Source organism: Nerophis ophidion, linkage group LG11, assembly GCF_033978795.1.
Source record: "Nerophis ophidion isolate RoL-2023_Sa linkage group LG11, RoL_Noph_v1.0, whole genome shotgun sequence".
Taxonomy (NCBI): Eukaryota; Metazoa; Chordata; class Actinopteri; order Syngnathiformes; family Syngnathidae; genus Nerophis; species Nerophis ophidion.
Window position 1 is genome coordinate 26,104,690 of NC_084621.1, and position 13,849 is coordinate 26,118,538.

Sequence of the window (13,849 nt, forward strand, 5' to 3'; positions counted from 1 at the left end):
ACACGTGTACTCCACTTGTGCACTTAGTGATGGCCATATATTATGCACCTAAATTGTGCACTTATGTTACGCACTTAACACATGTAATTACCTTTTGCACTTATGTGGTGGCCTTATTTTACGCACTTAAAGTGTGCACTTATGTTATGCACTTAACATGTTTACTTAACTTATGTACTGAAGTGGTGGCCATATTTTACGCACATAAATTGTGCACTTATGTTACGCACTTAACACATGTACTTAACTTTTAGTGGTGGCCGTATATTATGCACCTAAATTGTGCACACACTGTATGTTACGCACTTAACACGTGTACTTAACTTGTGTACTTTGTGGTGGCCATATATTATGCACCTAAATTGTGCACATATGTTACGCACTTAACACATGTACTTAACTTGTGCACTTAGTGGTGGCCGTATATTATGCACCTAAATTGTACACATGTTACGCACTTAACACATGTACTTAACTTGAGCACTTAGTGGTGGCCATATATTATGCACCTAAATTGTGCACTTATGTTACGCACTTAACACATGTACTTAACTTGTGCACTTAGTTGTGGCCATATATTATGCACCTAAATTGTGCACATATGTTCCGCACTTAACATGTGTACTTAACTTGTGCACTTAGTGGTGGCCGTATATTATGCACCTAAATTGTGCACATACTGTATGTTACACACTTAACACGTGTACTTAACTCGTGTACTTCGTGGTGGCCATATATTGTGCACATAAATTGTGCACATATGTTACGCACTTAACACATGTACTTAACTTGGGCACTTAGTGGTGGCCGTATGTTATGCACCTACATTGTGCACATATGTTACGCACTTAACACATGTACTTAACTTGTGCACTTAGTGGTGGCCATATATTATGCACCTAAATTGTGCCCTTATGTTACCCACTTAACACGTGTACTTAACTTGTGCACTTAGGGGTGGCTATATATTATGCACCTAAATTGTGCACATATGTTCCGCACTTAACACGTGTACTTAACTTGTGCACTCAGTGGTGGCCATATATTATGCACCTTAATCGCGCACATATGTTGCGCACTTAACACGTGTACTTAACTTGTGCACTCAGTGGTGGCCGTATATTATGCACTTAAATTGTGCACATATGTTACGCACTTAACACATGTACTTAACTTGTGCACTTAGTTGTGGCCATATATTGTGCACCTAAATTGTGCACATATGGTACGCACTTAACACATGTACTTAACTTGTGCACTTATTGGTGGCCGTATATTATGCACCTAAATTGTGCACTTATGTTACGCACTTAACACATGTACTTAACTTGTGCACTTAGTGGTGGCCGTATATTATGCACCTAAATTGTGCACATATGTTACGCACTTAACGTGTACTTAACTTGTGCACTTAGTTGTGGCCGTATATTATGCACCTAAATTGTGCACATATGTTCCGCACTTAACACGTGTACTTAACTTGTGCACTCAGTGGTGGCCATATATTATGCACCTTAATCGCGCACATATGTTGCGCACTTAACACGTGTACTTAACTTGTGCACTCAGTGGTGGCCATATATTATGCACCTAAATTTTGCACACATGTTACGCACTTAACACATGCACTTAACTTGTGCACTTAGTGTTGGACATGTTTTACGCATTTATGTTGTGCACTTATGTTGTGCACTTATGATAGGCACTAAACACCTGGCCACGTGTTTCTAAAGATTCTGAAAATCCTCTCAAAGAGCTCTTAACTTATCCTAAAAATCTCAGAGCGAGGAGTTTTAGCACTCATTTGTGCACATAACTTGTGCACTTATTTTACACACTTATATGAGTGCACAACTTGTGCACTAATGTTGCACTGCTGTAGGAACACACAACTGTTGCACTTACTTGTCGCTCATAGGTGAGCACACGTGTGCACCTATTTTCCACACTTACATATGAACACAAAACTTGTGCATTTATTTTGCACTCCTTTATATGAGCACACAACTTCTGCACTTATTTTGTACTCATATGTGAGCGCACAACTTGTGCACTCATTTTTGCAATTATATGTGAGCACACAACGTGCGCACTTTTTTTTTACAAACTTATATGTGTGCACATGACTTGTGCAATTTATTAATGCACTTCTTGTATTGTTTGTGTTGTGGAATATTTTCGAGATATTTTTGATATTCTTTATATTGTTGAATATTTTGTATAAATATTTTTTAATATTCTTTGTATTGTGGAATATTTTTTTATACATTTTTTTGCTATTTTTTACATTGTGGATTATTTTTTTAAAGATACTTTTGAATGTTGAATATTTTGTATGAATATTTTTGATATTGTTTGTATTATTTAGTATTTTTCCAAATCTTTTTGATAGTCTTTATATTGTTGAATCATTTTTCCAAAGATTTTTGATATTCTTTCTGTTGTGGAATATAATTTATTTGAGATATGTTCAATATTCTTTATATTGTTGAATATTTTCTATGAATATTTTTGATATTCTTTGTATTGTGAAATATTTTTAGAGCTATTTTTGATATTATTTATATTGTTTAACATTTTGAATACAAAATGTTGATATTCTTTGTATTGTTGAATATGTTTCTCAATATTTTTGATGGTCTTTATAGAGTTCATTATTTTTTACAAACATTTTTGATATTCTTTTTATTGTGTAATATGTTGTATGAATATTTTTGATATTCTTCGTATTGTTGAATACTTTTCCAAATATTTTTAATATTCTTTGAATTGTGGAATATTTTCAACAAATATTTTGATATTATTTATATTGTGGAATATTTTTTTGTGGTATTTTTGATATTCTTTATATTGTTGAATATTTTGTACAAACAGTTTTGATATTCTTTGTATTATTAAATATGTTTCCAAATATTTTTGATAGTCTTTATATTGATTAATATTTTTTTAAAATATTTTTTATATTCTTTGTAGTTTGGACTATATTTAGAGATATTTTTTGTATTATTTATATTTTTGAATATTTTGTATGAATATGTTTGATATTCTTTGTTTAGTGGAATATTGTTTTGATATATTTTTGATATTCTTTGTATTGTGGAATATTTTCAGATATATTTTTTATATTCTTTATATTGTTGAATATTTTGTATGAACATTTTTGATATTTTTTGTATTGTAGAATATTTTTCCACATATTTTTGATATTCTTTGTATTGTGGAATATTTTTCCAAATATTTTTGATATTTTTTGTATTGTTGAATATTTTGTATAAATATTTTTGATATTCTTTATATTGTGGAATAATTTTCCAAATATATTTGATATTCTTTGTATTGTGGAATATTTTTTAATACTTTAGAGGAGTTATTATGTAATGAAGAAAACAAGTACGGGCGACTTTTAGTACAAGGTTTCCATGGTAACCGAACAAATGCTGGACCAGTTAGGAAGTTTCCGCAACACAGTGTTGACATCTTCATCCTTCTTCAAAGTGGGAGGGTGCAAACCAACCTTTGTTGTCGACGACGCCCGCCGCAGCCTCATGGCTGCCCGTCTCCTTGGCGACCGCTGAGCCTCTCCTCCTGGTTTTGGGCGGGTCCGGGGCCTTGGGCTTCCTGCCGTGTTTGGCCCCCTTGTAGTGGGCCACAGCTTGGCTCTGTGGGAGAACAAGCAGCAGAATTGAGCGTGCTGGCGCGGGACGGAGCGTGTAACGCAAGATGAAAAGTGGAGCGGCGTGGAGGCGATGAAGCGACTGCAAGCTAATTAGTCCCGCCAAAAACGCTAACCTCTGATTTGCAGGCTGCCAGCTTGGAGCAAATCTTACAGGATGATTTATTGATCTGCCATTTTTTCTTTTTTTCCACCCACCGCTGGAACGATTCACTTGTAAATCACACCCTCTTTATTGGCCGCCATCAATGGACGCTTTGGAGCCAAACAGGAACATTTGTCATGTTTGGCTGCAGGTCACTAAACTTAGGAAAGTTGCAAACATCAAAGTGATCAGTTTGAAACACTCTCGACCTCCCGAATGTTCGATCAAAGTGATCAGTTTGAAACACTCTTTAACTCCTGAATGTTCAATCAAAGTGATCAGTTTGAAACACTCCTGACCTCCCGAATGTTCAATCAAAATGTTCAGTTTGAAACACTCTTTACCTCCTGAATGTTTGATCAAAATGATCAGTTTGAAACACCCTCAACCTCCCGAATGCTCAATCAAAGTGATCAGTTTGAAACAGTCTTTACCTCCCGAATTTTCAATCAAAGTGATCAGTTTGAAACACTCTTTACTTCCAGAATGTTACATCAAAGTGATCAGTTTGAAACACTGTCAACCTCCCGAATGTTCAATCAAACTGATCAGTTTGAAACACTCTCGACCTCCCGAATGTTCGATCAAAGTAATCAGTTTGAAACACTCTTTAACTCCTGAATGTTCAATCAAAGTGAGCAGTTTGAAACACTCCTGACCTCCCAAATGTTCAATCAAAATGATCAGTTTGAAACACTCTTTACCTCCTGAATGTTTGATCAAAGTAATCAGTTTGAAACACTCTCGACCTCCCGAATGTTCGATCAAAGTGATCAGTTTGAAACACTGTCGACCTCCCGATTGTTCGATCAAAGTGATCAGTTTGAAACACACTCCACCTCCTGAATGTTTGATCAAAGTGATCAGTTTGAAACACTCTTGACCTCCCGAATGTTCGATAAAAGTGATCAGTTTGGAACACTCTTTAAATCCCAAATGTTCAATCAAAGCGAACAGTTTGAAAAACTCTCGACCTCCCGAATGTTCAATCAAAGTGCTCAGTTTGAAACACTTGACCTCCTGAATGTTCGATCAAAGTGATCAGTTTGAAACACTTCACCTCCCGAATGTTCAATCAAAGTGATCAGTTTGAAACACTTTTTACCTCCCGAATGTTCAATCAAAGTGATCAGTTTGAAACACTTCACCTCCCGAATGTTCAATCAAAGTAATCAGTTTAAAACACTCCTGACCTCCTGAATGTTCGATCAAAGGGATCAGTTTGAAACACTCTTGACCTCCCGAATGTTCAATCAAAGTGATCAGTTTGAAATATTCTCTACTTCCCGAATGTTCAATCAAAGTGATCAGTTTGAAACACTTTTTACCTCCCGAATGTTCAATCAAAGTGATCAGTTTGAAACACTCTCGACCTCCTGAATGTTCGATCAAAGTGATCAGTTTGAAACACTCGCAACCTCCCGAATGTTCAATCAAAGTGATCAGTTTGAAACACACTTTACCTCCTGAATGTTTGATCAAAGTAATCAGTTTGAAACACTCTCGACCTCCTGAATGCTCAATCAAAGTGATCAGTTTGAAACACTCTTTACTTCCAGAATGTTTAATCAAAGTGATCAGTTTGAAACACTCTCGATCTCCCGAATGTTCGATCAAAGTGATCAGTTTTAAATACTCTTGACCTCCTAAATGTTCAATCAAAGTGATCAGTGTGAAACCTCCTGAATGTTCTATCAAAGGGATCAGTTTGAAACACTCTTGACCTCCCGAATGTTCAATCAAAGTGATCAGTTTGAAATATTCTCTACTTCCCCATCTTTCCGTTCTTCCATCCGACAGCACGATAGTACAGAGAGCAGTCTTACCCGAGATGGGGGCCAGGAGGCGGAGCATGCAGGGGAGCGGAGAGGCGGGGCGCGCTTGGAGCAACACTGCAGCCATCAGAGGCAGGTGCGTAAACGGCACACCTGCTCTCAATCTCTGCATCTTCTGCTGCAGCATAAAAGGGGAGAAGGAGGAACAATCGTGGCAGAAGTAGGAGAGGAACCTCCTGAATGTTCAATCAAAGTGATCAGTTTGAAAAACTCTCGACCTCCCGAATGTTCGTTCAAAGTGATCAGTTTGAAACACTCCTGACCTCCTGAATGTTCAATCAAAGTGATCAGTTTGAAAAACTCTCGACCTCCCGAATGTTCGTTCAAAGTGATCAGTTTGAAACACACTTGACCTCCCAAATGTTGTCATGTGCTAAAATCACACTTCATACACACTTTCAGATTGCTGTCTCTCCATCTCTCCGTATCTCCAGTCATCATCCATCCACTCATACATATGTCCATCCATACATCCATCTCTCTGTACATACATACATACATTTGTCTATCCATCCATCCATTCATCATCAACCCTTCAATCATCCATCCATCCATATATATATGTATATATATATATATATATATATATATATATATATATGTCCATCCATCTATCCATTCATCATCAATCATCCATCCATCCGTACATACATGCATTTCCATATACCCATTCAACAATCCATCTGTCTATCATCCATCCATACTTCAAATCAATCAATTATCCATTAAATTGTCATCCGTCCATCCATCCATCTACCCATTCATCAAACCATCCGTGTATTCATCTGTCCATGCATGATCCATCTAGCTGTCAGTCATCCATCCATCCATACATACATCCACCTGTCTGTTCTTTCATCCATCCATTCTCATATATCCATCTATCATTCAACCATCCATTATTCCACTAGTTCAACTATCCATCCATCTTTCCATCTTGCCATCCATCCATCAATCCAACTGTCTATCCATCTGTCCATCCGTCCGTTAATCACTCCGTCTGGGGCGGCATAGCTCGGTTAGTAGAGTGACCGTGCCAGCAACTTGAGGGTTGCAGGTTCGATTCCCGCTTCCGCCATCCTAGTCACTGCCGTTGTGTCCTTGGGTAAGACACTTTACCCATCTGCTCCCAGTGCCACCCACACTGCTTTAAATGTAACTTAGATATTGGGTTTCACTACGTAAAGCGCTTTGAGTCACTAGAGAAAAGCGCTATATAAATATAATTCACTTCACTTCACTTCAATGAATCCATGTGTCTATCGTCCATTCATTCAACTATCCCTCCATCCCTTTTTTCTATCTGTCCATCCATCTATTTATCCATATATCAGTCTGTTCATCCATGATCCATCTGTCTATCAACTATCCATTTTTTCTTTCATTTTTCCATCATTCCACCCATCCATCTGTTCATACATAAACTGGTCAGTCCATCCATCCACATATCCATTTTTTAACCTTTCTGTCCATCAACCATCCATCTATCCATCCCTTTATTCAACAATCCTATGAATCCATTCATATATTCATCTATCATTCATCCATTCATCCTCTCACCGTTTAAACAATCTGTCCCTCTCCATCCATCCACCCGTCCGTCCAACTACCCCTTTTTCCATCCAACCCTCTGTTTTTCCTTCCATCCATTCAACAGGCCATCTGTCTATCATCCATCCATACTTCAATCCATCAAATTATCTGTCTAGATACATCTGTCCATACATGTATTTGTCTATCCATCCATCCATCTACCCATTCATCAAACCATCCGTCTACTCATCTGTCCATACATGATCCATCTAGCTGTCCGTCATCCAACCATACATAACTACATCCGCCTGTCCGTTTTTCCATCCATCCATCCTCATATATTCATCTATCATTCAACTATCTATCCTTCCACCAGTTGAACTATCCATCCATTTTTCCATCTGTCTATCCATCCATCTACCCATTCATCAAACCATCCGTCTAGTCATCTGTCCATCCATGATCCATCTGCATGTCCGTTCTTCCATCCATCCATCCTCATATATTCATTTATCATTCTTCCATCCATCCACCTTTCCACCAGTTCAACTATCCATTCATCTTTCCATCTGTCTATCCATCTGTCCATCCATCTGTCTATCACTCCTTCCATGCATCCATTTGTCCATGCATCTGTTTTTCCCTCCATCCATCCAGCCATCATCCATCCATCCATCATCTCCCCATTCATCAAACCATCCATCTAGTCATCTGTCCATCCATGATCCATCTAGCTGTCCATCATCCAACCGTACATAACTACATCCGCCTGTCCGTTCTTCCATCCATCCATCCTCATATATTTATCCATCATTCAACCATCCATCATTCCACAAGTTCAACTATCCATGCATCTTTCCATATGTCTATCCATCTGTCCATCCGTCCATCTATCACTCCTTCCATGAATCCCTTTCTCCTATCGTTCATCATTCAACTATCTATCCATCCCTTTTTTCTGTGTCCATCAATCGATTTAGCCATCCATCCATTCGTCCATGTATCAGTCTGTTCATCCATGATCCATCTGTCTATCAACTACCCATCTATCCTTCATCTGTCCATCATTCCATCCATTCATCTGTTGATACATATACCTGTCAGTCCATCCATCCATGTACCCATTTATTAATCCATCTGTCCATCAACTATCCATCTATCCATCCGTCCCTTTTTCTATCTGTCCATCCAACGATTTAGCCAACCATCTTTTAATCTATATATCAGTCTGTTCATCCATGATCCATCTGTTTGTCAACTATCCATCAATCATTCCTCTGTCCACCATTACATCCATCATAAACCTGTCAGTCCATCCATCCATATACCCATTTATTAATCCATCCGTCCATCAACTATCCATCCATCCATCCCTTAATTCAACTATCCTATAAATCCATCCATATATCCATCCACCAGTTGAACTATCCATCCATCTTTCCATCTGTCTATCCATCCATCCATCTACCCATTCATCAAACCATCCGTTTAGTCATCTGTCCATCCATGATCCATCTAGCTGCTCGTCATCCATCCATACATAACTACATTTGCATGTCCGTTCTTCCATCCATCCACCAGTTGAACTCTCCATCCATCTTTCCATCTGTCTATCCATCCATCCATCTACCATTCATCAAACCATCCATCTTTTCATCCGTCCATGCATGATCCATCTAGCTGTCAGTCATCCATCCATCCATCCATCTGCCTGTCTGTTCTTTCATCCATCCATTCTCATATATCCAGCTATCATTCAACTATCCATTCTTCCACTAGTTCAACTATCCATCCATCTTTCCATCTCACCTTCCATCCATCAGTCCAACTATCTGTCTATCCATCTGTCCATCCGTCCGCCTATCACTCCTTCAATGAATCCATGTGTCTATCGTCCATCCATTCAAGTATCCATCCATCCCTTTTTTCTATCCGTCCATCCAACAATTTAGCCATCCATCCATCCAATTATCCATATATCAGTCAGTTCATCCATGATCCATCAGTCTATCAACTATCCATCTATCATTCATCTGTCCATCATTCCATCCATCCATCTGTTCATACATAAACCTGTCCGTCCATCCATCCATATACCCATTTATTAATCCATCCGTCCATCAACTTTCCATCCATCCATCCCTTTATTCAACTATCCTCTGAATCCATCCATATAGCCATCCATTATTCATCCATCCGTCCTCTCACCGATTCAACAATTCGTCTCTCTCTGTCCATCCATCCGTCCATGCATTTTTTAATCCAACCATCTGTTTTTCCCTCCATCCAATCAACCATCAGAATTTGGCTAGTCAGTGAGTGCTAATTATTGAAGTTAGTGTCAGTATTTATTTAAAAAAATATATCAAATCCAGGAAATTCTTAATCATTCTTTTTGGCAAAGGTTGATCAAATCTCAAGGTTGTTTTTGACTTAGCCCCAAAAAACGTCCAACTAGTTTTGAACATCTCCTGTGTGGTCGGATGAGTGCTTAAAGGCACGTCGGCAGTAAGGATGAGTTTGTCACTTTCTTTCACAAAGCTTTCGGCGACCAGTGAATGACCCAAACCTGAAGAGGTTTGGGATATTAAAAAAGTTCGAACATGACTCATAACAACAAAGCCATTAAGATGATTTCAGGCCTGTCAAAAGTTACAAGTTAGCAGTCCGCGTGTGTTTTTCTTTGGTTCCAAAAGTTCATTAGAAACAAATTTCTGAGGGGAAAGTTTGTGTCTTGTGAATCAGTGCGTTGATGGGTCTCTCCAAGCCTCTCACGTGGGAGGCGAGTGTTTACTTTAGTTGAGAACACTGCGCCTTTAAGAGTAGCGCAAACGATTAACATTATCACAATTTCAAAAGGGTTAAAAACAATAAAAATCAGTTCCCAGTGGCTTGTTGTATTTATTTAAGCTTTTTTCAAAATGTTACCGGTCCCAGAATAGCCCTAAAAAAAGCTTTAAAGTGCTTGATTTTCGCTATTTGCGATGCGACTATCCATTTCCCTGTGACATCACACAATGCTGCCAATACAAACAAACAACGGCGAATAGCACAGCCAGATATAGCGACATTACCTCGGATTCAGACTCGGATTTCAGCGACTTAAGCGATTTAACAGATTACGCATGTATTGAAACGGATGGTTGGAGAATGAAAGTATTGAAGAATAAACTGAAGCTATTGAGCGAATAGCTATAGACGCTATTCATAGCCATAGCATGGCCGAATAGCTGCGTTAGCATCGCCGGTAAAATGTGCGGACCAAACAATCAGGACTTTCGCATCTCGTGACACTGGAGCAACTTAAATCCGTCGATTGGTAAGTGTTTTTTTCGCATTAAATGTGAGTGGAAGTAAACGTAATATAGTTGCAAATGCATCTGCAGGTTATCCTTACATCTCTGTGCCATGTCTGCTTGAGCACCGCCGATAAATAGCATGTTAGCATCGATTAGCGTAGCATGTTAGCATCGATTAGCTGGCAGTCAACATCCACAAAACTCACCTTTGTGAATTTGTTGACTTTATAGTTGCAAATACATCTGCAGGTTATCCATACATCTCTGTGCCATGTCTACTTTAGTACCGCCGGTAAAATGTGGAGACACTTTGGCACATTCAATGGGGGTCTGGCGGCAGACACTTTCGCATCTTCAGGCCAGTGGTGCAGCTTGAATCCCTCCCTGTTAGTGTTGTTACACCCTCCGACAACACACCGACGAGGCATTATGTCTCCAAAGTTACAAAAAATTGTCGAAAAAACGGAAAATAACAGAGCTGAGACCAGGTGTTTGTAATGTGTTGAAAATGAAAATGGCGGCTGTATTACCGCGGAGACGTCACATTCTGACGTCATCGCAAAAAGAGCGATAAACTGAAAGGCGTTTAATTCGCCAAAATTCACGCATTTAGAGTTCGGAAATCGGTTAAAAAAATATATGGTCTTTTTTCTGCACCATCAAGGTATATATTGACGCTTACATAGGTCTGGTGATAATGTTCCCCTTCAACATGTCTGGCATTGTTAAAGGCTGTACTTTTAACTTTCACCAATCGATCATAGCACACTAATAGCTCATTTGCGGATGTTTTAGTGTTTCCGGCTCCCCTGGCGGGAACTGTGGCACGCGTGGACCCTGGTTGCCGTGGCGATGGCAGCCGGCCTCTACTTAAGCGCTCAAGCAGAAGAAAGAAACTCAACAGGAAGCGTTTGGTGTGTGCTGCAATTTGCCGGCATTGTTGTCGGCTCTTTTGCTCACAGTCAGCTCAATAATCCAATTCCAAGATAGAGTGTGTGCTGGGGCAGGGCAGCGTTTGTTTATTGATTGATTTTTTATTTATACCCACAATGCATTGCTGTGAAGTTCCTACTGAACACAAGCTTAAAAATAAAAACTTACAGATAAATATAAGGATGTTTTATTTAATGACTGGACTCTCACAATATTATGTTAGATCCACAATGGAATGGACTCACACTATTATGTTAGATCCACTATGGACTGGACTTTCACAATATTATGTTAGATCCACTCTGGACTGGACTCTCACGATATTATGTTAGATCCACTATGGACTGGACTCTCACAATATTACGTTAGATCCACTATGGAATGGATTCTCACACTATTATGTTAGATCCACTATGGACTGGACTATCACACTATTATGTTAGATAAACTATGGACTGGATTCTCACAATATTATGTTACATCCACTATGGACTGGACTCACACTATTATGTTAGATCCACTATGGACTGGACTCTCACAATATTACGTTAGATCCACTATGGAATGGATTCTCACACTATTATGTTAGATCCACTATGGACTGGACTATCACACTATTATGTTAGATAAACTATGGACTGGACTCTCACAATATTATGTTACATCCACTATGGACTGGACTCACACTATTATGTTAGATCCACTATGAACTGGACTTTCACAATATTATGTTAGATCCACTCTGGACTGGACTCTCACGATATTATGTTAGATCCACTATGGACTGGACACTCACAATATTACGTTAGATCCACTATGGACTGGACTCTCACAATATTACGTTAGATCCACTATGGAATGGATTCTCACACTATTATGTTAGATCCACTATGGACTGGACTATCACACTATTATGTTAGATAAACTATGGACTGGACTCTCACAATATTATGTTACATCCACTATGGACTGGACTCACACTATTATGTTAGATCCACTATGAACTGGACTTTCACAATATTATGTTAGATCCACTCTGTACTGGACTCTCACGATATTATGTTAGATCCACTATGGACTGGACACTCACAATATTACGTTAGATCCACTATGGAATGGATTCTCACACTATTATGTTAGATCCACTATGGACTGGGCTCACACTATTATGTTATATCCACTATGGACTGGACTTTCACACTATTATGTTAGATCCACTATGGACTGGACTCTCACACTATTATGTTAGATCCACTATGGACTGGACTTTCACAATATTATCTTAGATCCACTATGGACTGGACTCTCACACTACTATGTTAGATCCACTATGGACTGGACTCTCACAATATTATGTTAGATCCACTATGGACTGGACTCTCACAATATTATGTTACATCCACTATGGACTGGACTCTCACACTATTATGTTAGATCCACTATGGACTGGACTTTCACAATATTATGTTAGACCCAGTTGACTTCAATTGCTTTCGGTTTCCCCTAGAGAGTGGGGGGGTTGCCTACATATGCGATCCTCTCCAAGGTTTCTCATAGTCATTCACATCGACGTCCCACTGGGGTAAGTTTTTCCTTGCCCTTATGTTGGCTCTGTACCGCGGATGTCATGTCTTTGTGATCATGTTCTGTTTAGTTATGATTTGTTTTGTTTTTGACTCCATTAGTTCCTGTCATGGCGTGGACTATGGTATGGCTTGTTTTCCCGAGGTGCAGAGCGACAGGATCGGACACGATGTAAAGGTAACGACATATTTTAATTTTAACCCCCAAAAATAAACAAACGAAAGGCGCTCACAGAGGAGGTACAAAAACTTGGCTATGAAAAAAAAATATTGCTATAACATAAACTACGGACATAAAACAAAACTTGCAAACTATGGCATGAATAACAAAACTTACGGGGAACAAGAAAAGATCATCAGCATGGAGCAAGGGTGTGTAGACGATGAGTACAAACCCCGTTTCCATATGAGTTGGGAAATTGTGTTAGATGTAAATATAAACAGAATACAATGATTTGCAAATCCTTTTCAACCCATATTCAATTAAATGCACTACAAAGACAACATATTTGATGTTCAAACTCATAAAGTTTATTTTTTTTTTTTTTGCAAATAATGATTAACTTAGAATTTCATGGCTGCAACACGTGCCAAAGTAGTTGGGAAAGGGCATGTTCACCACTGTGTTACATCACCTTTTCTTTTAACAACACTCAATAAACGTTTGGGAACTGAGGAAACTAATTGTTGAAGCTTTGAAAGTGGGATTCTTTCCCATTCTTGTTTTATGTAGAGCTTCAGTCGTTCAACAGTCCGGGGTCTCCGCTGTCGTATTTTACGCTTAATAATGCGCCACACATTTTTGATGGGAGACAGGTCTGGGCTGCAGGCGGGCCAGGAAAATACCC

The 13,849-nt window shown here is 38.8% G+C and overlaps 1 protein-coding gene across 2 annotated transcripts in view; it reads right to left on the reverse strand.

The window, feature by feature from the left end:
* znf385d (zinc finger protein 385D) overlaps positions 1-13,849 on the reverse strand; it is a 262,192-nt gene that overhangs the window by 102,319 nt on the left and 146,024 nt on the right. For both annotated transcript variants that reach the window (XM_061915474.1, XM_061915471.1), the window contains exon 3: positions 3,515-3,659. In XM_061915474.1, the coding sequence (XP_061771458.1) occupies positions 3,515-3,659 (145 nt within the window). The remainder of the gene's footprint in view (positions 1-3,514; positions 3,660-13,849) is intronic.